General features: G+C 46.3%; 1 protein-coding gene across 2 annotated transcripts in view; it reads left to right on the forward strand.

Moving 5' to 3' along the window:
* The window catches only part of sema5ba (sema domain, seven thrombospondin repeats (type 1 and type 1-like), transmembrane domain (TM) and short cytoplasmic domain, (semaphorin) 5Ba), a 117,873-nt gene that overhangs the window by 74,693 nt on the left and 16,390 nt on the right, over positions 1-26,790 (forward strand). For both annotated transcript variants that reach the window (XM_071538838.1, XM_071538839.1), the window contains exons 6-15: positions 1,484-1,546; positions 2,458-2,556; positions 2,845-3,058; positions 7,521-7,806; positions 14,657-14,792; positions 15,661-15,868; positions 16,444-16,651; positions 24,364-24,481; positions 25,241-25,425; positions 26,403-26,546. In XM_071538838.1, coding sequence (XP_071394939.1) covers positions 1,484-1,546; positions 2,458-2,556; positions 2,845-3,058; positions 7,521-7,806; positions 14,657-14,792; positions 15,661-15,868; positions 16,444-16,651; positions 24,364-24,481; positions 25,241-25,425; positions 26,403-26,546 — 1,661 coding nt within the window. The remainder of the gene's footprint in view (positions 1-1,483; positions 1,547-2,457; positions 2,557-2,844; positions 3,059-7,520; positions 7,807-14,656; positions 14,793-15,660; positions 15,869-16,443; positions 16,652-24,363; positions 24,482-25,240; positions 25,426-26,402; positions 26,547-26,790) is intronic.

Here is a 26,790-nt window from a genome sequence, read left to right on the forward strand (position 1 = left end):
CATCAAGTATCTAAAAAATCTTATTAACTCGAAAACTATATTTTCCCAGCAGCATCCCTCACTGAGTCTTGGGGCTATGCTTTTTTTTTTTTTTCATTTAGCCCATTCCATTGAGCTTTAATTAAAGCAAAACGAGGATCCGGAGCACTTGAGTGATATCACTGGGGGACAAATACGAAGCCACGCTCACAATAATTCTCCCAGCCAAATGAAATTGTCTGAGACTGTTTATGGTTTGGGGAAACGTGTAAAATGAGATACGGAGTGAATCAGCTTTTGTTTTTCCCTGAAGTTTACTGTTTGTTTGACTCTTCCATGCGCGTGCCCCTTGGGTCCTACAAGGAACACTGACCCAGTTCAGTGTTGACTCTTGGTTGGCCTCAGTTGGCCGGCTACACTGGCTCTGGGGTTATGACATTGTCCCACTGCCCCATAGTCATTCATAGTCTCTAGATAATTCCCCATTGTGGGTCTGCTTGGTGATATTGTGCATGACAATAATCCCCCTGGGTGGTGGACTGGAGAAAAGAGAGAGAGAGGGAGAGACAGAAAGATAGAGGATCAGACAGAGCGATGTTATAATGGCAGACTTTTACTTGAGCGAGCAACCTTCCCACTTGGGCAGGGAGATCAGAGGCAAGGAGGAGACCGGGGAGAATGAGGAGGAGGACACATAACGGGGGGGGGGGGGGGGTCTCTGGCCCCTCGGACAGGCCAAGCCATGCCAAGCCATGCCAATGTGTGTCAGTTCCAGCCTCCCTCTCCCTCTCTCTCTCTCAGGGGCGGGTTATTTTTAGAGAGGGAGACTTAAACACAAAGTGATGCCCATGAGAGAGAGAGGGACATCTCTCTAGCCTCTAAACAAGAGCCAGTGCCGCTCTGGTAGCCAAGGAGTGTGTGTGTGTGTGTGTGTGTGTATCTGTGTGTGTGTGTCTGTGTGTGTGTGTGTGTGTGTATGTGCATATGTATATGCATGAGTGTGTTTGCAGCACAGCCTCGCAGTGCTGCTGCCTGCATCCATAATTAAGCCCAAGACACGACGATCAAGAGGAATATAATTGGCCAGTAGGAGGAAAAGGGGGCGGCGGAGCGGAGGCGAGTGCTGCAAACTTTTCGCTTTGACGAAAGGAATGGAGAAAAAGAGAGAGAGAGAGAGACATAGAGAGAGAGAGGAAGAAAGAAGAAGATGGAGAGAAAGCCATTTACATGCTAATGCCGTCCTCAGCTCTTCAACTGCCTAGTTGGGTACCTTGCCCGCCACCCTCAACAAAGCTCTTGGCCGGCGCGCCGGTCGCCATGTTTACACAATAAACAAACAGCAATGAGGTTAACGTCTTTTCATGCATCTTTTTGTGCGTGCCTACAATATTAGCAACAGTCAAGTGTTGCGTAACTGTTTTGTAGCGTCTGAAGGACTCAGCTGACTGCTTTTGGGCCTTTTTGTCATCCTTTGGGCTTTTTTTTTTTTGTTTTTGTTTCCTAGGCGACGGAGTGGGCACCGGACGAGGAAACCAGGAGGTCCTGTCAGAGCAAAGGAAAAACAGAGGTAACCTCGATCGCGCCCCCAATTACAACACTTCATGTCAATGCTGCCCGGCTTGCAGAGAGGCCATCTTGCTATCTGCTGGCGGTTATCGGGGTCCCTATGGGCCTCATGGGAGGGCCTCTGTATATAACAGCTATTTCAGACCCTTCAATCAAGAGTTGTTTTTTCTCGCCATGAAGGAACACGGCAAAAAAGAAAACACTCCCACACACACACGTACGTTTACATGAGGCAGTCTAGGGCTGGATAGTAAGACAGTCGAGATGACTTCTCCTCGAAAAAAGGTTGATAACTTACCTTGAGATCAGCTTTTTTTATTTCAATTTCTTTGTGAGGATTGATTGCCGTGTCATCTTTATCTCCAACTGTGCCTAGAAAGAGAGGGAGGCAAAACTAAACACAAAAAGCAGGCAATCACTTCTCTCTCAAACCTGCGTGACTGCAATGACCTCAATTCTTTCACATAATACGAAGCAGCACGATCCCCTAGAAAATAATACTTAAGGAAAACAATGTTTCATTACCAATAAACCCATTTCATTCCATTGTTGAAACAGATTTGACTCCATTCATTGAAACACATAATTGAGGGCTTTTAGGCACAGTTTACAGTTTCAGCCCAATTTCACAAATAGATTTCCATTCAGCTGCAAACCAACATCCATATTATGGAACAATGGCCTTATGAGAGCGAAAGGTAGAGGCATTGAATTGCCTTTTTTTCAGTCCCGGTGCCAACCTGATACCAGAGGACATTGGCCATTGTTCTTCCCAGCAATGCATCTGAGTGTGTGCAGCCAAACCTGCCCGCCACCTCAGCTCCGCTCTGCTGACTTTGCTATACTGCAACATTTTGAAAGCTTCTCTGTTTTTTTCCTCCCTAACCCTCTCCCCTTTACCGCTCCCTGTAGGTTGAATGTCAGAACTACATCAGAGTCCTACTGGTGAACAAGACGGAGGTCATGACCTGCGGAACCAATGCTTTCCAGCCTCTCTGTATCACTCGCGAGGTAAGGGGAAGTGTGTGTCTGTATCTGTGCGTGTGTGTGTGTGTGTGCGCGCTCTGCATTTGTGTACGTGTGTGCATGCACTCTGTTATCTTTGAATCTGAGGGAGAACAGAGTGTGGATGAGGGGGGTGTTAAGATAAGGCCTGGGCTCTTGTAACATCAAACAGACGATAATGCCGCCTCTCTCTTTGAGCAGAGAGAGAGAGAGAGAGGGAGGGAGCATTACTTTGTAAAATTGTGTAAAAGCTCTCTCCCTTTGTCTCTCCATCTGTGTATCCGTCCATTCCAGGTGGGCAACATGAGCAGCGTGCTGGAGCGGGTGAACGGCGTGGCGCGCTGCCCGTACGATCCGCGCCACAACTCCACGGCGGTGGTGACGGAGAGCGGCGAGCTGTACGCCGCCACTGTCATCGACTTCTCCGGCCGCGACCCCGTCATCTACCGCAGCCTGGGGGGCATGCCGCCGCTTCGCACCGCCCAGTACAACTCCAAATGGCTCAATGGTACGGCGGCACTATACATATAACACTATGTTGTATTTTCCGCTGTCCATTATTCATGGTTAAAGTAATCTATTCCTTTAAGATTTCTGCAGGCTCAGGCTGTGGATTTCTTGTCGTTAGTTTTGCTTATGTCATTTTGCGGTTCTTCCATTTTCCTGCACATTTTTTGAATACTTCAGATTAAAATTGTGAGGTAAGGAGGAGATACTAATGAAATGAGCTTGAGTACACTGGTTTGAGTTACAGCTTTGTGCAGTGACTGTTTCACAGGCTCACCGTCTCGTATCAAGCGTGAGAAATCTAATAGGATTAGTAATCTGATCGCGTCTGAACTCTCTTTGGATTTCTGAGTAATCCACATGAGGCTAAATTGTAAGCTAAGGACTTGTGTCAAATAATCACTGAAAATTCCTGCCATTACTTGACTGACTAAACATTTTCCTAGGCTTGGCTGGAACAGCAGATGGGCCAAGTCTGCACTTTTGGGTCCAACACAATTGGCTCTCTTGTTACAGCCAAAGCAGATCAATCCTAGACGGGTGTTTTCAAAGGATTACAAAGACCGTTTGGACCTGAAGTTGCGTACGGAACACCTCCGCTATATGGGTTAGGGATTGGCGGGATTTAGGGAATGCCAGAGATGAAACGTTGTCAATCCTGCCTCAGTCAGTGTTCCTTAAGGTGTCAATAATCTCCCTGCTGCTGATGCTGTGCCTTTGCTCTGAACACACCACAGCAGAAATCCATCCACATAACATCCTGACTCCAGCAGAAATGCAGATGGACGTTTCACAGGATAATGGTGTCATGTACTGTAATTCATATGCAGACATGCTTTGATTCATGGATTCATGAAGGCACCGGCCAGGAGGAGGAAGAGGGATGCAGGGCTTCCCAAAGCAGGGAGAGTAAGATTGGAAGTAGTTTGTGGAAAAGTTGGGTGAAGGGAATGTAGGAATGGATATGTGTGTGTGTGTGTGTGTGTGTGTGTGTGTGGGGGGGGGGGGGGGGGGATGAGAGAAGTGTGAGGGGCAGGGAGGAGAATGAGGATGCGGGAGAGGCAGAGTAGATAGACTGAGGAGTCAGTGAGCGATGTAATTATTCCTCACGGCAGGGGGAGGGTGAAATTACAACACACAGCATGCTTCACACCATGCAGGGCCAGCCTGCCTGTGTCTGTGAGTGAGTGTGTGCGCGTGTGTGTGTGTGTATGTGCTTGCATGCAGATTTCATGCAAGCGTGTGCTTCCAAGTGTGGCTGAGCTGTGTGTGTGCGTATGTATGTGTGAGAGGGAGACACACACACACACACACAGAAAGAGAGAGAGATAGGAGAGGGAAAGAGTAGCAGAGTCAATAGTGTGCTCATCAGCATAATCGCAGCTGGCTGCAGACACACACACACACACACACACAGTCAAACACAAATGTTGCACTCCACTCTTGCGTCCACACACACACACACACACACATACACACACACACAGTCAAACACACATGTTGCACTCCACTCTTGCCTCCACACACACACACGCGCACACACGCACACACACAGGCTCATGCCATCACAGACAAAACCTACTTTGCTTCATGGCTGATTCTGCCAGGGTTATGGAGCACTGTTCCCAGTGGATTCAGGGTGTGAATGAAAATCTCATTTCCAGCGCTAAGCCTCTCCAGTTCAGGGGGACCCACAGACAGGGGGGGGGGGTCCTGGATCTAATCAATCTGTTCCTTTATTGGATTGGCAGCCTGCCAAGTGCTGACCAACTGTTTCACATCATGCATCTGAATGAAGTGAGGAAGATATGAAATCGACTGTGGAATAATATAGAGCAATCTCTGCACGCTTCTCTCTATCTCCTATAGAAATGACAGTATATGTAACAATATATTTATATTTCTGTCATTCTCTCTCTCTGACTCTCTTCTCTCAGTTCAATTCAGAAGGGTGCATCGGCATACAGAGTAACAATAATATCGCCACAGCGAGTGCTTTTTCACTCCACTTGCACACGCACTCATTCCTGCACAGTCTCAGTCTCTGTGCATCAAATAGCCGTCCCAGTTCTATATAACAGTGTTTGATCCAGAGCTCGGCGCGTTCTTGTCGTTAGCAGCGTCACCCCTCCAGCCCCCAGCCAGCCTGCTAGATTGAACAATCTGTTTACCAGTCAGCAGGGTGCTGGAAAAAAAGACTGTCACATTCGCACCCACGCAGCTTCAATAATATTATGCAGAAACTGTCAGTTCGACCCGCCCTTTGTTGACACGCACGTATGCACAAACACAGGTATGCACACACACACACACACACACACACACACACAAGGACGCCTGCCTGCATCCACATGGTAGCTCAGGCACCTACTGTATATATATGCATGTATCCGCACATACACACATACACATACACACACAGACACCATTAGCTCCTTCACATGCCCTTTAGCTATAGGGAAACCAGTACTAATACATTATGATGGCTGTCTCTTCAGCCTCCGCTATAGTAATTGTCAATGACCCAATGGCCATGACACCACTCTCACTCTCTCATCTGCATGCTTGTTAGCACCAATTAACTGGCTGCATTAGAAAGTGCATTACCTACCATTTGTCAGCAAGTGATTTGTTTGACAAGTAATTTTTTTTCTCAGGTGAATTTAAATAATAAATGATAGCTTTGGGTGTCATGCATAATAATAATTATGAATGCGCTGGGTTTGCACCGTGCAGTTCGGCTCAGTTTATGTGCGGTTCTATTTTGTTTAATGCCACTTATTCATCAAGCCTTAGATTATAAACGCAGATCCAGGATTAAATGATAAAGTCCCACTTTTTACACGCTTGTTCCCCTGCAACACTGTTGTTTCATGCAGGATAAATGGTGATAAAAAAATGAGGGTGAGGCGACATCTGTACTGGCTGCACCTCTACCAGCCAACGCTCTAGCTGTGTGCAATATCCCAGATAATATGACAGCCAGTTATAGGTTCAGAAGGCTGGAACAGTCGCTCGGCTGATTGTGTTTTTGTTGTTATGGGGGTAGAAATGGTTTTATTCCACCACAAGTTCCTTCATCTGTGGCCAGTCCAACCACTGGTAGTTTTTATCACAGCTGTGAAATGGAATTAGGGGGCTGCTGTAGCTGCGGACAGCGTTTCCAGCCCTGCGCGGCCCGTCTCCAAATCTTATTCTTTTATAAACGGCCCCACTAGCCCCTGAGGCACCTTATATCACGGCTGTTCATAGGTCATCCCCACTGTGTGTGTGTGTGTGTGTGTGTGTGTGTGTGTGTGTGTGTGAGTGCCTGTTCCTGTTATTTTTCTATTATTATTTTTTTTTTTTAGGTTAATATCTGTGTGTATGTGTGTGGGTGCGGGTGTGCACGCATTAGTGCGAATTCAGGTTTGCACTTCCATTTGGTGTGCGAGTGTGTGAGTGTGCGTCTCCAGCATGTGTGTGTGTGGTATCACTTACGATAAATGGGTCCCAGTGGAAAACAGAAGCGACAGCCGCAGTAGTGTATTTTCTCTGTTTCATCGTTTCTGTACATGTGAGTAATGCCTCCCTGTAAGTGGAAAACACAACAGCAGAAAACCTCACTCTGATAAAGCCACAGTCAGCTCAGTGTCAAAACAGCAGCATCATGTTCATTTGAAACTGAAACTCAGCTCTTGATGTTGGTAAAGATAAGTTGCGTGTGGAGTGATATGAGAACCACTGTGCTATTTGAAAATATGTATAGGTAGCCATAATGATGCCTTAATGATACTGCCACCCTGTAATCTGTATTGTCACATATGTTTACTTGCTGGATGGATACAAAGATTTTTCACATGAACCTGCACACATAAGAAACTTCCTAAATATGTTGTAGATCAATATAGTAGATGTTTAGTCAGCCTTGATGTGTGTTGGATGCCAGACTAACATGATATAACCATGGATATACAAGTTCTGTGTTTGAAATATGTGTTCTGTACCCTTGCACGCGTACAGCAACAGATTAGTATTCTATGATGAGTCATGTGTTGACAATGGGTGACATTGGCGTCCCGTTCAAACTGTTATTCAATCTGCTTTACCTGATAACCGGCCTGGTAGGGAGGGCCATTAATCATGTGCTCTGTCACACATAGCAATAAAAAAGGCACAGAACTCCAGTCAAACAGACATAGCTCCATGGATTTACTATCAAAACATCAGATGGATTTATGATCTAACCATTTTTTATCTTCTCCTCTCCTGCTCCGACTCTACCTCCTCCTCTCATTTATACATTTGACATTCAGGCAAAGCTGAATGCTCTTTTGCAGAACAAGGAGCGCAACGACTGTTTAGTGCAATCAATAGTACGGAGTGCAAAAGTCAAAGCCACAGCACCTAGAAGATAAATGTAGCAAATATTCCTGTTTCCCTAGAGTGACCGTGCAATGATCCTGTCCTCCTCTCCCCGGCAGAGCCCCACTTCATCTCGGCCTACGACATCGGCTTGTTTACCTTCTTCTTCCTGAGGGAAAACGCCGTGGAGCACGACTGCGGCAAGACGGTCTACTCCCGGGTGGCGCGAGTCTGCAAGAACGACATCGGCGGGCGATTCCTCCTGGAGGACACTTGGACGACGTTCATGAAGGCGAGGCTCAACTGCTCGCGCTCCGGGGAGATCCCCTTCTACTACAACGAGCTGCAGAGCACCTTCTACCTGCCGGAGCAAGACCTCATCTATGGCATATTCACTACTAATGTGTGAGTGATGCAATTCATTATACTACTTGTTAGATTATTTTTCCTTTACACTCCCCAAATTGGTGATTGCATCTTCTCTTACCTTAAAAAAATTAAAATCATTCAACTCAACGATCATGGTAACCCAATACAGCATCCATGTCCAATGTTTTTGCCTTTTTTTTTAGCCTTTTGCTAAATGAAGTAAAGGGAATACTCCCACACAGAGAAAGTAAACTTTTCTGCCATTTCATCTAATAACTCAGTGTGAAAGGAAAATAATCAGTGACGGGGGTGGGAAATAGTTTTGGGATAATTCATCTTCAGTCTGCTATTTAGAGGGAGTGATAACAAAAGCACTGGCTTATTTTATTACTTTCATATTATCTGAAATTGAAATAGTGATTTGTTACTGGAAAAAGTAATATTACTGTAATGCATTAGTAATTAAAGGGTTACCACCCAACATTGCCCCCACTATTGAATAGGTGGGATGAGCAACACCAACAAAAAGAGCTGCAACCGCAGTGAAGATGCCTTTCAACACAGACATGAATGAATTATGGGGGGAAACAGTGACACACTCTCACACACACACACACACACACACACAACCCAAAACACTTCAACTCGACTTGCAGTTCTTTTCATTAGCCCTCAAAAATCATCGTGACACAAGTTTTGCTACTCCAACACTTTCCTACCTATCTGTGGAGAGAGAAAGAGACAGAGAGCCAAAGAGACAGAAGTAGAGTTTTCCAGAGTTTAGTGCTCCCTGCTGCTACTAATGATCAGCATGGATGCAGGCAGCCTGAGCCAGGCTGGCTCTACACACGACTGACTCATTTGGGGACCCTGTTATGTTTTTTTTTATGTTCAGTAAAAGTGTAATTGCACCGCCCTAATGTACGCTGGATATAATGGGAAAGTTAAAGAGTGGAGAACGAGACAGCCGAAGAGGAGAGAGATGAGGTATTGCGAGCTGGAGTTTAGCGCCCGGGGGGGAATGCTGTATGCTCAGATTAGCATGAGAAGCATTTAGAGGGAGAAGTTTAGTTTTCAAATTGTTCCTATGACCTTAGACAGTTCAGTCAGTATTTGTGAACATGAGCAATCCTCTCCAAAAACTAAAAGCCAAAGAGCCTTGGCTTGAACCTTTGACAGTCGCTGACACTGTCTCTTGATTGCATAATTACAGTGTTACAAAAGCAGGTGCTGTCAGCCCTAACCTCTTGTGTTTAGCTATTTAGCAGTCTTAGTGAGTAACCTGTTCAAGCTTATGAATTAAGTCTGGATTGTCAAAGATCACAGGTATTAAGACTCTACATGAATTCTGATTTAAAGCAGATTGTCAGTGTAAAAACCTGTATAGATGCTGTCACAATGAACACTGCTAGTGTGGCAGAGTGATGCTCTATTTGACTGTGTGTTTGCGTGTGTGTTTGTGTGTGTGTGTGTATGAGTGTGTGTCTGTCGGCAAGCATGGTCGTTGGTATTCAGATGTATTCTGTGTTCTGTCAAGGGAGAAGTTGAATCCTGCCTTTCACCTTCTGCTCTCTCACCTGTTAAGCTGCCAGCAGTTGCCACCACATGGCTGCTTTCCACCAGCCTGCAGCCATCTTTAGCGAGAGAGAGTGAGAGAGGGGGGGGGGGGGGGGGATGGTAGAGAGAGAGAGAAAAGGAAAGGAAGAGCCACAGGGGTAGAGAGAGAACGAACAGGAGATAGAGACAGGGACAGAGCGAGAGAGAGAGCGAGAGAGAGAGCTAGAGGAAGAGGTAATGAGAAAAAGTCAGTGATCTCCAAGCTTTTGTCTGTATTCCTCGGATGCGTCCTTCTTGCCCCTCTCTGAACCAAACCCCCAGTCCCGCCTCCAAACCCGTCCCCCCATCGGGGTTGGATATGGTAATGCAATCACCACAAACACTGTCTCCATCTGTCTGGCCTAAATTGAACAGGCTCACAGCTGCTCCCAGGAGTTTGGAGCCATAAAACAGAACGGAGAGAGTTGGAACTGAGTATTTATCCCCTCTGTCTGTTCACGATCTGGGCTAGGTCTCAATAGTGTTGAGAGCCTTCCTCTCTCTGTTCCCTTCCCTTTATGTCGTACGATATTCCATTAAGGGCTAGGCTTGCATCCTGCGTATCGCTTTCGCCCGTCCTGCTGTCTTCAGACGACTGAGGAGAGAAGCGAGAGACGAGGGAAGGAAGGATGTGACTCTACTGTAATTTTATTGAGACGTGCCCCAGGTAGCACATCCTGTCCAGCAGTCATGTCAAGCTTTAGCATTCCGTCAGAGTAGGGACACTTAAGACCTCAGAGCACGACCAGGCCTTTTAATTAAGTCCAGGCCCTTATTGGCAGGGTCCTTCTGTCACGGGCTCAGAGCGCTGCGGCTCGACAGCGGGAGAGATTCTCCCGCTGAGGTGGCTAACCTGCCATCAGTCACTAATGATGAGCTTGCCTCATCTATCTCTGGGCGAGTTCACCGCAAAACTGAACCCGCTTCCACTTCAGCAGCTCTTGGAGGGTGTTAGATCTGGGAGGGGAAGGGCAGCATAAGGAGCCTTATTGTCAGCCGTTATCCTCAAACTTGTTCACATGTTCACGCATGAATGCACAAACTCTCTGGAAACACACTATGTGCAGCTTGGCATACGCACAGCAAACAAAGACACACACAAAACACCTAGGAATTCTGAAACCCTTTATATTCATGGAAAATATGTGATAGACTCCAAGTAGGATCAGATTTGACATGGGTGATAAATGATATGCCGGGCAGCCATGTGAAGCGAGCCCCGTAACTTTCTACAATATTTCAGATTTTACACAACTTGCTCTTCACATCATATCAACTCTCTGACATCAAATCCACCTTGAAATGAACTGCGGGCCCCCAGTGGTAGACTGAGCCTGCTCTGAATACAATGTGACAGAATACGCTACTAGTGTACCAGTGTTTTTTTTTATCAATTTCACAGAAATTACTTAAATTAGAGGATAAATTTTAAACTTGGGCCTTATTTTCCTAGTTTCTTGCCATGCCATCATGACGATTGATTGTGATTAAAATGTCGTCACTTACTTCTCTGTACTGATTTACATACTGGGAGCACTGCTGTCCAATACACACCCAGAGGGCAAACACAATCTCCAACAGTGGAGCTCAAAAAATGATTAAAACAACTTTCAACACAATAGCACTCACACTGCAGTTACACATGACTTTATAGCTGTGATTAAACAGTTATGTCATTTCAGTTATAATAGTCGATTTTACAGTAGATACTTCTTATTCGTAAGTACAGTTCCAATGGATAATGGGAAAATGGGATAGGCAGGTCCCCTTGCAGTGTGAATATTTAAATAACTTGGTTCAGTTGCTTTTTGGGTTCTACTGTTGGACATTACGTTGGCCCTGTGTGTGTGTATTGGAGAGCAGAGCTGGAGGTACATAAAGCTCTACAGTGAAGTAAATGCCAAACGTTTGTACACAGCACATTATGCTTTAAACACACTACTCGCAGTTTGTTTGGCTTCACTTGACCAGGACAAGTCATTGTCTTTGATTTTACTCACTTAGAGCCTATTTGCACAAAATCAACATGGTGAAAATCAAGCTTTGAATCTGCGGTGGACTCAGACAATACTTAGAGTCCAATTAAATCCAGTCCCTCAAAGGGTTTACATAGCCATAACCATTAGTGAACTGTGCACTTCTTCACAATAGCTGAAAACCACCTGGCTTTTTGTGCAACCTATTGAACCGGCAGTATTGTTTTATTGTTTTGTGGAGGCATTGCTGACTCTGGCTGTGGCAAGAATGTGACTGTTTCAGGCCAAAGCTGTTGCTTTTGCTGGCGTATTGTTGTGCAGTATAAAAATATGGATAATCCTGGCAGCTTAGGTTCAATTTCTGGTCCCTGCAGCCATGCAGCTCTGCTGAGTGGGCCCTTTTCTGTTTCTGCTGTGATGCAGGTATTCACTGAGGTTGAAACATTGGCCTTAATGTAGTTTTAGCTGTTCTTTTTTCGTATGAAAGGAGGTTAGATGCATTAGCTAAAAACGTGGGGTTTCAGGTGGCCTCCACTGCACCCACTCTGTGCTGATGTGAGTGAATATGAGTGTGTGCATTTGTCTGTCTGAGTGTGTGTGTGCATGCGTGCGTGTGTCCATGTATGTGTGTGTGTGTAAGTGCAAATGTATACTTTTGTGAGCGCATACATCTGTGTATGTGTGCCTGTCTGCTTGAAAACATGCACCAGTAGCTGCATCAGCATCCAGCCTACAAGATAGGACATCTAGTGAGAGACATAACATCCTCTTGCATTTATCAGATACACTCACTGGTGCAATGATCTGTACAGATTGTGCCTTGCAGAGTGATGCAACCAGGCTCTCACCCAGGAGGGGTGAGGAGTTCACTGCCTCAATACCACTCCCTGGGCCTGAGCTGAGCCGGGCATCTGACCCACTTATGGGGAAACTGCCCTGTCATCTGCAGCACTGGCTGGCTGGCTGATTGGCTGGCTGATTGGCAGGCTGATTGGCAGGCTGTGTGGAGAACATGAAGGGCAGTGTGACTGATGATTAGCGGCCCGTCTCTATTCCCTGATCTCTGCACATAGCCTCTGGCGCAAGAGAAAGCAATAGAAAAAGAGAGAGTATCTATTAGAGAGAGGGAGAAAAGAGGAAGACAGGAAAGAGGGAGAGCGAGCCTCCTCCCAAGGTCCCGCTGTCTTTTCTCTCTCTCTATCGACCCTCATTCCCTTGCTCTCGCTCTTCTCATCACTCATCCTTAACATAAAAGACACACAGCGACACGCTGGATAAGATTATAAGACCCCGTCGCCTGACCGGAGGGACCCGCTGAGCGCATGCAGCGCTAAAGACGTGTCTCGCTGAGAAAGCCTTATGGGATATGAAGGCCTGATAAAAAGGTGTGAAGAAATTAGCTCATATTACAGCAAAAGAGAGAGGGAGGGAGAGATTAAGAGATGGAGATAAAGGGGACAGGAATGGAGTCTCTAAAATGAAACATGAAATTGAGAAGCATTCCAGGGCAAGAGGGGGATGACAGGAATAGGCTGTTGGGATGAGATGAATCACTTGAAGTAGCTGGCTAACCTTTCACTCATAATGAAAGTGATCATCATGGTGCTGGGCCGCAGAGAGTGGCAGAGCAGCCGCAGCAAACAGCATACCAGATGTCAAACAGCTTTTCAATCACTTTCCCCGGCTTTTAAACAGGCTCCAAACATACGGGTTGCATCTATTAGTGTGATAGAATTAATTCTTTTGAATCGTCCCCTTCGCTCTGTTCTCTTGGCATTATGTGCGGCAACTCGCTGGCGTAAACTCTCTAAGTAGATCTGATATAATCTGGACGGTGTCAGGCTTTCAGAGGCCAGGTTTGGCTTCAATGGTAGCTGTAGCTATAACCACAAACAGTAACCACCAGTTTAGCTCCCTATTATGTCAAACTATGTGTTTGTGTGTGTGTGCACGTGTGTGTGTGAAAATGTGGTTGTGGCTGCGGCTCGGTTATTTCAGCTCATTTGCCTGTGGTTTCCTTCCATTTGGAGTTCGGTTACCGCCGGCTCGCCACAGCGCTCACTCTGCCTCACACACTCTCCGTCTCTGTCTCTCTGTCGCTCTCGCTGCCACCATTGAAAAGAAAAAAAACAAAAAACCTTTTGCTCAAGTCTGGAGGCTCTTGTCCTCCTCAGCCTGCTAGTCAGTCAATGAGCCACCTGTTCCGCTTCCCCCGTTGTTTAGCCGGAGCTCATCTTGGAGCTGCGCAGTGCTCTGCCACCCTGCAGAACTGACAGAGCACATTAGTTTTCTTGCATTACTGAACGGGATCTCCAGGAAGGTAGTGTTCAAAGGAAAAACCAACAAAGGCGCTCATCACAGACATCTAGAGCAGGTGTTAGAAACATCCTTCACAGTTTTTTCCTTAAAAAAGTAGGTTAGTCTTGAGTACAGTAGGCTTAACAGAAAGCAATACATTTAGGCCATAACCCTTCATCCTTCTATTTACCAAGCATTTTACCGAGCCTTGTCCACCTCAACCTTTTAAATCACCAGCCTTCACTGATTTACTCTCCAGGTTTCATCCCCAGGATCCTGAAATGTCTCACAATAGTCTGTCTTTCTCTCTCTCTCTTTCTCTGTCTCTCGCTGTTTCTTTCTCTCTGTTTCTCTCTGTCTCTCTTTCTCTCTCTCTCTCTGCCCATTGTGTTATCAGTCAGTCTCTTCTAGCTGGTTTATCAGCGTCCTGAAGCCATGCCGAGGCAGCAGACAGTTGATTGTGCAGTAAAAGTCTGATGAGTGCAGAGCCGGGTGTACGGGAGGGCAAAAAGCAGCCGGGGCCTAGCAGGCAGTTAAGAAACTCATTACCTTACAGCACATTACAGGCCCGAGCAGCACAGAATAGCCTCACGATAATAACTTTACCCACACTGCCAGTTTAGCTGGGGTTTACTCTCGTATGTGACACCTGTGAGGTAGCTGTGTGTGTGTGTGTTTGGGTGTTTGCACACATAATCTGTGCAATTCTGCCTCCCATATCCCCAGCTTAATACCATCCATTCACTGTGCAGCGCTGATAGTATAGCCTAGCCTCCAGCCAAAGCAAGCCTGCAATGTAGCAGCTGTTTAGTGCAGGTATAAATGATTGGATTCCCATAAAGAGGATGGAACACAACGGATTTGTTTTATTACACAGCCAGACACGGCTGATTTCTGATACGGCTTCACATTTAACTGTTATGAATATTGTTGAAATAATACCATCCTCTTTACCCTCTCTCCCTCCCTTGCCTATCTGTCTCTCTCTCTCCTGCCCTGTCGATCTCTCTCTAAAGCAACAGTATAGCAGCGTCCGCGGTGTGTGCCTTCAACCTGAGCGCCATCACCCAGGCCTTCAACGGGCCCTTCCGCTCCCAGGAGAACCCTCGCTCCACCTGGCTTCCCACGCCCAACCCCATCCACAACTTCCAGGTCAGTTTCACCCTAGCCAGCCTCATCCAGATTAGTTTAAACCCACTGAACCCCATCCAGGTTAGTCTAACAGCATTCAGCCCCTAGACTCGCACCCGCAGAATGGTGAACTGTGACAAAAACAATTACTTTTTGCCATATTATTGATTGGAGGAAGCAACGATTCATTATTTCACAAGCAAAAAGTATAATATAAAACATTATAATAAGCTAATGACTTTAGAAGTGTACTTTTTTCACCTTGCTTAAAACTTAAAAACTTAAAAACTATTTACAACTCCTACCCCCACACACGACTCAAAGTTACCATCAAATCAATCTCTCATTTCGAAGTCTCCCTGAAAGAATGAAGAGGCCACAATCCAAAGTTCAGCTCAGCAACCCAACCAGAGCTTTGCAAAGAGCTGTCATTTCATATTTATTCTTCCACAGTGTGTCATTTAACTAGCGTATTGTTGCAGCTTGACCGCTGCGGTCGCTTCGCAATCACTTCATAGATTTGTTGGCCTGAAAAAGTTGCAATTATTGAGAATAGAATGAAAATTGAAATGACCTAGCCAGAGATGGTGTATTGATTTAATCAGTGCAACAATGACCAAGTGTGTGAAGTACTTTTCATTGTTTGGTTCCTGCCAAATACACACCCAGGTAACGGGCACACACACACACACACGCACACATATACACACACACACACACACACACACAAAGGCACATAGGCTCTTTCATAGGCTTTTTCTTTTTTTCTTTCTCTTTCTTTCTTTCTTTCTTTCTTTCCTTCTTGCTTGCTTCCTTCCCTCCTTTTCACATTTTCCACTGACACTTTCACCATTTCTCTCCTCTCCCCTCCCTCCTCTGTTCCCTCCAGTGTGGCACTATAGATGACGAGGGTCCCAATGAGGGTTTGACGGAGCGCAGCCTGCAGGACGCCCAGCGCCTCTACCTGATGAACGACGTGGTGCAGCCGGTGTCTGTTGACCCACTGGTCATGCAGGACGACGTGCGCTTCTCCAACCTGGTGGTGGACATCGTTCAGGGCATGGACACCCTCTACCATGTCATGTACATCGGCACGGGTCAGTAGAAAAGGGGAGAAGAAAAACTGGAGACTTGAAGACACAAACCTAGTTTGTTTTCTGTGTCCTGAATTTGCTGAGATCCTTTGAAGGTGTGCCACACTTTGTAAACTATCTTGTTGTAGCAATACTTCAGTGACCAACCTACAGTACGGCAAGATGAAACGTCAATGGAAATTGGGCTGTTACAGCACCAAATAGTAAAAGGTTACAACAAAGAAAAATAGAACATAAATAAGAACAAAGCAAATGGGGGTTATATAAACACTGTCAACCAACAATTTCCACACTAGAACATATTAAGTAGAAATGTATGGGTGAGAAGCTGTTTATCCTGGATGCTCCTTTTGTTTCATTTCCCCTTTATAGAACTCAAAAAGACAGACCAAGCAGAACAACAGTTGCTCACTGGCTTAAAATGAGCAGACCTGCAGCTCAGTTTACAGAGCATCACACTTAGTTATTTCTGTCTGTGTGACGATGTGATGAATCACTTTTTCATACCTCTTTACAAACCTCAAATCTCTTTGATATGTTTTCTCATCCTTTTTTTTTTTTTTTGCTCTCTTGTCCAGAATATGGCACCATCCTGAAGGCGCTGGCTACAACCAATAAGAGCCTGCAGGGCTGCTACCTGGAGGAGATGGAGCTCCTCCCACCTAGTGTACGTGAACCAATCCTGAGCCTGCAGATCCTGCACAGCGACAGGTCGCTGTTCGTGGGGCTCAACAACCGAGTCCTGAAGATCCCCCTGGAAAGATGCTCCACCTACAAAACTGAGATGTGAGTATACTGCATATCCCTCTGCTGGAAAATCTCCTCTGATTGATACGTGACTTCATGAAGTTCTCCAACTATACGAATAAAGTGATGAGCCACGCATCGGGACAGCAGCCTTCACTTTCTGGAGTCAACCATGCGGTATACACTATCTACATTTTATTGGTAATTTTATGTCTTTTGGCAGAAGATTCATTTGAACCTGGTCGGTCCTCCATTGAAAGTAATTATCTGTCCTCGACTAGGATTAATATGTCTGGAAGACCTCGCCTACAATCATTAAAGTCCTTATGGAACCAGACAAATGACCAGGGCGGTATCTGCTAGCTAGAAGGAAATTAATTTGTTGTGCTGTTTTTTCTGTAATGAAGCCCTGCATAATACAGAACAAGCACTGTACTGGCTGTTGTTTGTGACTGAATCAGAGGATAAACAAGAAATGTGTGTGAGGCTATCTTGTCCAGTGCTAGAGAAGTTTCTCTGCAGGCGTGTTTGTGTGTGTGTGTGTGTGTGTGTGTGTGTGTATTAGAGAAAGTGCTACAAAGGGAGAGAGAGAGAAGGTAGAGAGAGCCCTTTTGCTCTGCCATCTCCAGCTTCAGTGTTATTCATGTGAAAATAGCCGTCTGGAGGGTGAGCGAGGCTAGAAAAGCTCACTGGCTGTTTGTCCAACCTTCTGCATCTCATCAGTGCTCTCAATCAGCCGCCTCTGCTGGGCACCACAGTCCTTCAAAGTCAACCGCATTTTAGCATACAAATGGCTTGATGCTTTGTTCACTCTGCGAGCCGCATGTGTGTGTGTGTGTGCGCGTCTGTACGTGCGCATGTGTGTACGAAGGGCAATCTACTCTGTTTGTGTGATTTGTGTGTGGGTTGGTGCTTGGGAGAGTTCTCATATGCACACTGCATGATGAGTCAGCTTGCTTTTTCTCCTAACTCCTGTTCTCAGCCACATGCACACACACACACACACACACACGCACACACAGAGAACAGACAGCTCAGGTAGGGAAGTCAGTACGTATAAAAAGGTGTGGGTGAGACGTGTGTTTGTGTATGTGCGCGCGAGAGAGAGAGAGGCAGAGAAAACAACGAGGGACGGGACGAGGCAGAAAGGGCGAGAGGAACGGAGACGCAGAGAGAAAGGGAAAGCGCAGGCGAGCGGCGGAGGCCTGTCTGTCCTATTTAAGACACGGCGGGGTGGAACGATAAGAAGAGTGGGCTCCAAGGGCACGAGGCGGGGGGAAGTACCGTCCTTAATCCAGTCAGCGATATCTGCCCGCCTCTCTGGCTCGCTCGCTCGCTCGCTCTACAGTCTGTCAGACACGCAGCCCGAAAAAAAAAAAAAGCAAGCCGTGCTGCAAAATACGACAGATGTCAACCTGTCTGTCAACGTGGCATCTGAGCTCCACTCCAGGGACTGAGGCAGCTGGAAAGGGCAGATAGGTGACGTTGATTCAGAGGATTAAGCGTAAAGGAGGCAGTAGAGGGAAGTTAATGTATAAAATGCATGAAGCGGTAGAACAGGGGAAGACAGGCGGATCCCAGCGATGACGTAAGCAGATGAGCAAAGGAATGGAATGAACAAACACACACACACATTGTACTTTACCACCAGTGTATTGTGCAGGACAGCCATTGTGTTGGAGGAGGTGGCTGCAGCGGAAGCCAGCATTGGAATTGGTTTAACTACTTTTGTTTCTCTCTCTCTCGCTCTCTCTCTCTCTCTCTCTCTCTCTCTCTCTCTCTCTCTCTCTCTCTCTCTGTCTCTATCTCTCCCTTTCTCTGGTGTGCCTGCCACTCATAGCATGTAAAGGAGATCCACCTGGCGTGCCGCTGTGTGTCTGAATGCACTCCTCTCATTGTGCCGGTGTCTGACCGAGCCATTCTCCTCATCTCCGCCGCGTTGTGTGTGGCCTTCCCCATTCACACAGCCATTCTCGCTCTGATAATAGATGAACATTCTTTCCGATGGCTCACGGTACAGCGGCTCATCTGCAGCCGCTCGTGCTCCTTTTCACCGCAAACTTTTTCCACTCGCGTACATTCACGAGAAGAATGGAGGTGTGTGTGGCAGGCAGAGAGAAGTGACAGAGAGGAGTTGAGGCATGATTTATGTAGTCATAACTTATCCATTTTGTTCCATGGAAGAAAATCCAGCTAGCAATAGAATAGTGGACAGACGGTGCGCTTGAAATGCAGAACTGCACTGTATATGAATATATGCAGTGTGTGTGTGTGTGTGTGTGTGTGTGTGTGTGTGTGTGTGTGTGTGTGTGTGTGGGTATGACTTAAGTCACTTTCAGGGACACAAACCAGATTTAAGAAGTTGATTGGGGACGGCTTGTGCATTTGGGGACAAAAGCGGTGTCCCTAATTGGTAAAAAGCTGATTTTGGGTCAGTGGTTGAAGTTAGGGTGTGTGTGTGTGTGTGTGTGTGTGTGCATGTTTGTGATTGCTTAGAGATGGAGATGAATTGCTCCTCTTTGGCCCACAGCAGACAAAACATGCATATGCTGGTAGGCATGTATGTACTTGAGAGGTACAGTCCCAAAACCCAATTAAGTTAAAGTGCTTTTAATGTTCAATGTTCTGTTGTTATTGATCCATATTGGCTAGCCTTGCAAATGCGAGAGTGGAATATCATTTGCATCATCATATTTGGCTGTAGTGCTTTTTTTTTTTTGTTAGATTGCTAAACGTTTTCAACAGGCAGTGCTTTGTAGCCTTTTAGTGATAGCTCGCAGACAAATGCTGCAGCTTGCGTGTCAGTGTGTGCGTGCCTGTGTGTGTTTGTCCTCTATTTGCGATAATTATATTTGACCTCACCAATTGGCACCTCTGGCTAACAGCATTGCCGTCCTCCACCCACCTCTCTCTCTCACTGTAAGTAAAGTGATTTATTTTGGCTGCAGCAATGTGCTAACTTAGCTGCGGCGTTACATCCATCAGGGCTTTTTTTTTTTACGGAGGGAAGGGAGTCCGCGCTGCCAGGGGGAGGATGGAACTACTGTAGGGAGAGCGTGCAATCACTCAGAACAGTAGCGTGCCCCTATAGGATCCAGTACTTACCCCCTACCATGGGCCAACTTCTAAAGTAAGTGCACTACTTCTCTGGATTGGTTTACTCATTTGTCAAAACGGAAGGTGTCAGGCAGGGAAGAGTGGCTTGACGTGGAACTTCAAGTGATCGCCGCAAAGTTTCTTTTAACACTGTCCTTGTTTGGTGGCTGGTGGCTGGTTGTGGTGATGGTGAGGATGAGGAGAAAGAGAAGAAGAAAGGGGAAGGGGAGGAGAAGGGTGAGGATGAGGTGGAAAAATCTGAACCAAAGAAGTTTCGAGAAGGAGATGCAGGAGGAAAAGATTAAGAAAATAGGATGAGGATGAAGCTACTGTTGAGGAAAATGATTAAATGGAACAAATCACGTTTTCTGCAGATTGTCCTGCTACTGATAATTATATTTTGGCCTGAGGGCTTCAGCTGAAATGGCTGGTGTGTGTGTGTGTGTGTGTGTGTGTGTGTGTGTGTGTGCGTGTGTGTGCGTGGTGCGTGCCTGTGTCTGTGATTAACAATTAACTGGCAGCGGTCATGAGGCAGAGGCAGCAGAGTCCTGCCTGGAGCAGGAGTTTAAAAGTTTAAAACAACATCAGGAAACCACTAAGTGGCTGTCTAGGAAAACCACTAACCATTAACATCTCTCTACAGTCTGTGTGTGTGTGTGTGTGTGTGTGTGCGTGCTTGTGGACACCAGTATATATGCGATGTGTTATAAATAAAACGTTCACTATAGCATCAGTCCCTATAGGAACCCCTATACAGTATGATAACTTGTCTGGATTTCCCTGTCTCTCTCTGTGAGGCGAGCTTACAGGCCCTTCCCCGGCAAACCCAATTTACCGTCTGCTGAGGCTGCCAGCCTGTCAGCGGGCCTCTAGAGCACACTGCCGCTAAGCCTGTATGACCAATCAGAGGAACACTTCACCAGCCAAGGACTGAGAGAGAGAGAGAGAGAGGGAGAGAGACAGAGAGAGAGAGAGAGAGGCAGGAGAAGCGGTTGTTCACAGAGTAGGGGTATTTATTACCAGTACAGAATGCTATTACTTTTATTATGGGCTTTATTCTGGCCAAAGCACAGTGTACTCATTTTGCTCTCTCTCTCTCTCTCTCTCTCTCTCTCTCTCTCTCTCTCTCTCTCTCTCTCTCTCTCTCTCTCTCTCTCTCACTCCCCCCCTCTCTCCCAGCCTTGATATGGGCAGGCAGTATGTTTTAACCCAACTCACCACCTTTCAAATCCCCAGACGCTGACAAAGTCAAACTGCTCTGCTCCCTTTTCAGGAAGGTTGTATGAAAAAAAAAAAAAAAAGAGCAAGTGGCTATGAGTCCTGAGGTGACGGCATACTGTGTGGTTCCCAACTCCGCTCTGCCTCTCTTCCTTTTTGTCTTCTTGTCTTCCACTATCTGTCTCCCCATTTGTTCCCCTCCATCTCTACACTATCTCTCTTTCCTGTTCTATGTCTCCCTGCCTCTCTTTCTCATCGTCTATCTGCTATCTATCATCTTGCCGTCTCGTTTTCTGGTTCCTTCACTTCCTCTCTGTCTTATAGTCCATCTCTGCCTTCCCTAACTCTCCCGCTCCTTTGTTACCTTGTGAAGATGCAGCTCCGTACTCCTACAATAAGACACTGGTGGCTGGAATCATACATGCAGTGCAGGAAGCATATTTTGGCAGACTGCCTTCTCAGGTTTTTTTGGACCCGGCACCATCAGTCATCAGTTCGGCTCCAACTGGGCCTAATTGGATGTATTAGCGTGGAGTGCTAGCAGGAGTTATCCATGTCTCGGATTCATCATGAGCAGCCTTCCTACACGGCCAGCACAGCCCAGTGCAGCAGGAGAAAAGCCCCAGGGAAAGGCTCTCTCCCCTGGAGAGAGGATGAGAAGCGGGAGCCTGTCACCGGTGGTCTCCTGAGGACGCCTCTACAAGTGACAAAGCGTGTGGGGAGACGGAGCGAGGCTGGCATATGCAGACATCTGTTTAACTGTGTCAAGCCTTCCAGACAGCCACCGCTAACGTATTCTCCGGGTGTCAGCCATATAGCTAATGACGACTGACGATTTCAATCCATAATTCATCACTCCGGGTGATCATATTTGCAATTATACACTGATGGTGTGCCGTTAAAGGCGAGGTGAACTATTGTTTTTATGTCTCGTTGTTAAAGGGCCTGTAATAAAAGCAGACAGTGGTTTTTACAGCATTCACAATGCATTTAAAATGCCAATTACTCCCCCACAGAGAGGATCCGGCAGATTTATCTTCCGATGCCGCTCGTCCAGACATATTGTTTTATGGGCTGGTGGGTTTTGCCGCTCGCTCTGTTTAAAATTTAACAGGCCATGTTCGGTGGCTTCTCTGTTTTGATATAGTGTGCCACCGGGCACGCAGGCTGCTGAATTAAATATCAGCCACTGCCCGGCCAAGTTGTCAAAACTATCTCCTCTCTCTCTCTCACGCACCAAGACACACCCTTACATTGTACACATTCAGAGGGTTTTATCAGACACACACGCCGATGCTCACGCTCTCATACAGTTTAGATGCCAAGCGTTCCTCTGTATCCGCAGACTCGGCCGACATCCCTCCGCACCGTCTATTAGAGAATGTAGCTTTCCTATTCCCATCACACAGCTCTCTGCAACACAGCCTCTCTAATTGACTTTTATAGCGGACCTGCTTTAAAAAACGGTGAGCCGTCAGAACGGGAAGGCGCAGGGATTTGGCTGGTGTTTTATGCCACTGCAGAAAGGTCAGAGTGGTAGCTAAACGCCTCGGCACGCCCTCTTTTCTCCCCGCACTAGTAAATCCTCGCTTATTAAATGGCCTCTGCTCATGGAGTGACTGGAGAAAATACCTTCTGCTACAGCGAGACTGGATTCGAAGGTGTGGATTTGCTGAGATGGATGGAAGCAGACAGAACTGTGTTTTAGGCGTGTTTTTGGTGTGTGTGCCTGTGCATGCATATGTGCGTATCTAGGTGTATATGTGTATATCTCGAATATCTCATATATCCCCTGTGTATTGTTTGTACTGTGTAAAGCCCCACACTGCAATCAATCTGTCAGCATTTGCTTCAAGCCGGTACATTTTTCTGGTCTTAAGAGCTTAGAGCATGGATGGTTAGGTCCAGCACCGGTCTTTCTCTCTTCATCAGCCAGCATTTTTCTCCAACTATAATTAATGCAAACAGGGTAAAGCCAGGACTAAACGGATCTTTCCCTCAGGTCAGAGGCCCCCCAGCCTGCCTCTTGGCACACTTTACCCAGTGCTAATTAGGCCTCAAATTGCCTCCACCTCTCCCTTTCATACAGCTTTATTTATTTTTATTTTATTTTATTTTCCCTCCTTGAAATATGCTCTTATTAATTGTTCCGCTTAGCTGATTTCTGTAATGGTGTGTGTCAATGGTGAGTGTGTCGGTAAACAATACTGCGTGTGCGCGTTTGTGCGTGCGTGCGTCTCTGAGCCAAGAGCGAATGAGTCGCACATCGCAGCAAGCGTCCTGTTATCGCAGATCCAATATGGCTGACCTTGGGCCAAAATAGCAACTTGCCCCTCCCTCCGCCCTTTCAAATGGGCTATTAGGTTCACTGGACTGTGAAGTTGTGACCAGCCTCATTATGATTATTGTTTCATCTGGATTGGGGATTGCGTCCGGCATCGCTGTAATAGCACCGCCGCTTAATTAAAATGACACACAAGAAGGGTAGCTGTGAGTGTGTCACGCTCCACAGCGTTTCTAGGAAGCGTTCCCCTCTCCCAGCAGTGCTAGAGATCACCAGAGAACATGGCCTCTCCCTCCGCCCCCCCCCTCCCCTCCTCTCTCTCCCTTTGTCTGGGGGTCACCTCTGATGTGCTGGCTAAGCAGTAATGTCTGTATTAGATGTGAGCAGACCTCGGGTTCACCACTGAGACCCAGACCTGGCACAGAGTGCTGTATCAACACGAGGAGATTCCTCAACCTCCTGGCTAAAACACTACAGGGCTCCTCAAATAAACCATGCAGGTCTGTGCCAGGAAAAAGAAAGACAAAAAAAAAACAGCTCTCTCTCTCTCCTTTCAGCTAAATGGAAAGAGAGGAGGAAGGGAACGGAGGGAGGCCACGATGAGGGAGTGGAGAGGAGTAGGTGGGAAGACGAGGGGAAAGGGTGTGGAGGGGGGAGGAATAGATGAAGGGACAAAAGAGGGATATGAAGGAGGGGAACGGAGGGAGGGAGGGAGGGAGGGAGGCGGAGACAGAAGGAGAAGTGAAGGGGAGTCATTCAGAGAAAGGAGTAATTCAGTTGATGTCTTTATCCTGCATTCCTGAGGCATCCAGATCAGCTCTGGCGGCTTAGCCTCATCATTAACAGCTTTAGATTTAATTAGCCATCATTAAGCCTCTGTTTTACTGGGGGAGCTTACAAATATTTAATCACTGTTTGGTTGCTGTACCATGTATGGAGTTGTTGGTCCGGGGGCTGCGGGAGGGAGGGAGAGAAACAGAACTTTCAGAGACTGAGAATCGTTATTTATTGAACATATGTCAGAGGAGAGTGAGTGAGTGTGTTTGGATATGGTGTGGTATCATGCGGTGTGCTCTTAGCGCCGGACTTTACTCGCTTTACTGACCAAACAATCTCAATTTCCCACCTGCCCCCTCTCTCCTGCCCCCTGTAGGCTGTGTTTGGAGGCGAGGGACCCCTACTGCGGCTGGGACTTCAGGCAGCGCCGCTGCACCACGCTGGAGGACAGCTCCAACATGAGCCAGTGGAGGCAGAACATCACCGTGTGTCCGGTAAGAGCCGGCATGTATGTTCATTACAAACCCCCTGCAGCTGTGACTCCCCTGTGTTTTCTACAGTAAGGATGGCAGACACACTGTGACACCTCTCCTCATGGGGCCCTTTAGCCTCAGGCTCTCTTCAGATGTCATCTCTCCCATGACAAGGTTGTTGTCTAATGACTCTCAGTGTGTAGGATAGGTTAGGGTAGGATAGTATAGGATAGGATAGGATAGGATAGGATAGGATAGGGTAGGATAGTAAAGGATAAGATGGGATAAGATAGGATATGAGATAATAATAATAATAATAATAATAATAATTTTATTTATATAGCACTTTTCAAAAAACAGAGTTTACAAAGTGCTTTACAGAGAAAATAGAAACAGACAGAAAGACAGAAGTACAATCAGTTAAAAGCCAAACCATAAAATGTGTCTTGAGACATGATTTGAAAGTAGTAACGGATTCAGACAATCTTACAAGATACAGATGAGAGAAGAGAAGAGAAGTGAAGAGCTGAATTGGACTGGATTGGACTGAATTGAAGTGAATTGCTGGCTCTGTGGCGTATATCTCCATCCCTATAATCCTCTGAAAATTCTCTTCCCCCTCTTAGAAGGAAAAGTCCCTTCTAGCAACGCAAATCCTGCGCTCTGAAATGCACAAATGTCCAGAGCATACTAACACACTGGCTGAAGGGGGCTGAATAACTCGATTGGTGTCCGGCACCCCGGTCTCACTCGTGTCGTGATTGGGTGATTGATTTCCAGCTGCGGAACCAGACCACCAACGGCGGCTTCGGACCCTGGGCGCCATGGCAACCCTGCAACAACGACGACGGCGTCGACGGCATCAGTTCCTGTTTATGTCGCTCCAGGTCATGTGACAGCCCCGCCCCCCGCTGTGGAGGGAAGAACTGTGAGGGTCCAACCATCGAAGTCTCCAACTGCTCCAGGTAGGGAAGAAAATAATTGACATAGTGCTTTAACAATCAAATAAAACATTATAGTGAATGAATGAGCTAGACTTTATAGCTTTAAAGAATAATTATCTTGGATCACTTGTCAAATCACAGGACTAGTAATATAGTATTAGGAATAAAGACAAACAATATATAACAATAACAACTATTACAGACAATGCCAATGATACACAAGCATGTTTGTTTAAAATATATTTTCATGTAACTAAAATGAGGCTGATGCTACTTATAATTTGTATGGTAAATTTATGTCAGAATTTATGTAAATTTCTCGGTTCCACAAAGCTAATATTGAGCATGTTGAGCTTGTCATATGGCAAATGAGCTGGTTCCAGATCAGGCAAGCTCCAAATATTATTCCCAAAGTGCTGCTATTGTAGCAGCAATGTCCTGATCGACTTTGAAACATTCACCTCGGGGTGCAATTTACGTACTGAAAGGACAAGAGAAGGATCATGAACAGGAGGAATTTGATTAAAAAATGTAGGTGACACACAGGTTCTCCTTGTGAAGCCTCTCACTGCCTGTGTCTGCGGGGGAATTGGCCAATCAGTGATACTGAGAGCAGAGCGGGTACATAGAGCTTAGGCACCTTTATTCCACTGGATAGCGATGCCAGATTTAATCCTAGGTGTTGAAATTGAATTGTGCTTTTGCAGGAAGTGGCAATTAAATCATGAGGAGTGCTACCCAGGAACAAAGCACTTAAGCAAATTGAAAGAATGTTTCCCAGTCAAATTGAGCTCGCTGTGTGTGTTTGCACTTCTGTTTCCAGAATCAAATTAGATAAATGATTACAGATATTTTGAGATAGTAAATAAGCTGTTTCCTTTTTGTCCCTTTGCATTAGAGAGAATAATATTTGAAAGAGTAATACTCGGAGCACAATTCTGCATAACAATTCTGCACGTTTTGGTTCCTGATACATTTGTGTGCGCCTGTTGCTGTAGAAATGGAGGCTGGACGCCGTGGTCGTCGTGGGGACAGTGCAGCACGACCTGTGGGACGGGTTTCGAGCTGCGCCAGCGTTCCTGCAACAACCCCTCGCCCCGACACGGCGGCCGTGTGTGTGTGGGGCCAAGCAGAGATGAGAGGTGGGATGAACAGACAGTGGCACCCCCAGAAATTTTTCATAGGGGTGGCCAAATGGGGCCACTGAAAATCTTGGGGTGGCACACCAAAACCAAAAGCCATAACTGAATTTCAGGAGTTCTATTATGCTGTTGTAGTGTATAGGCTAGTTGAAAACAATGTCAATATGAGAGTTAAAGAATCGCATACTGATATACTTTGGTTTCTTATTTTACAGTTAATGTTACTAATTATCTGATGTGCATA

This window comes from Centroberyx affinis, unplaced genomic scaffold (assembly GCF_046629955.1).
Source record: "Centroberyx affinis isolate AG114_WGS23_722 - 3 ecotype Tasmania unplaced genomic scaffold, CSIRO-AGI_Caff_v1 ptg003356l_1, whole genome shotgun sequence".
Classification (NCBI taxonomy): Eukaryota; Metazoa; Chordata; class Actinopteri; order Beryciformes; family Berycidae; genus Centroberyx; species Centroberyx affinis.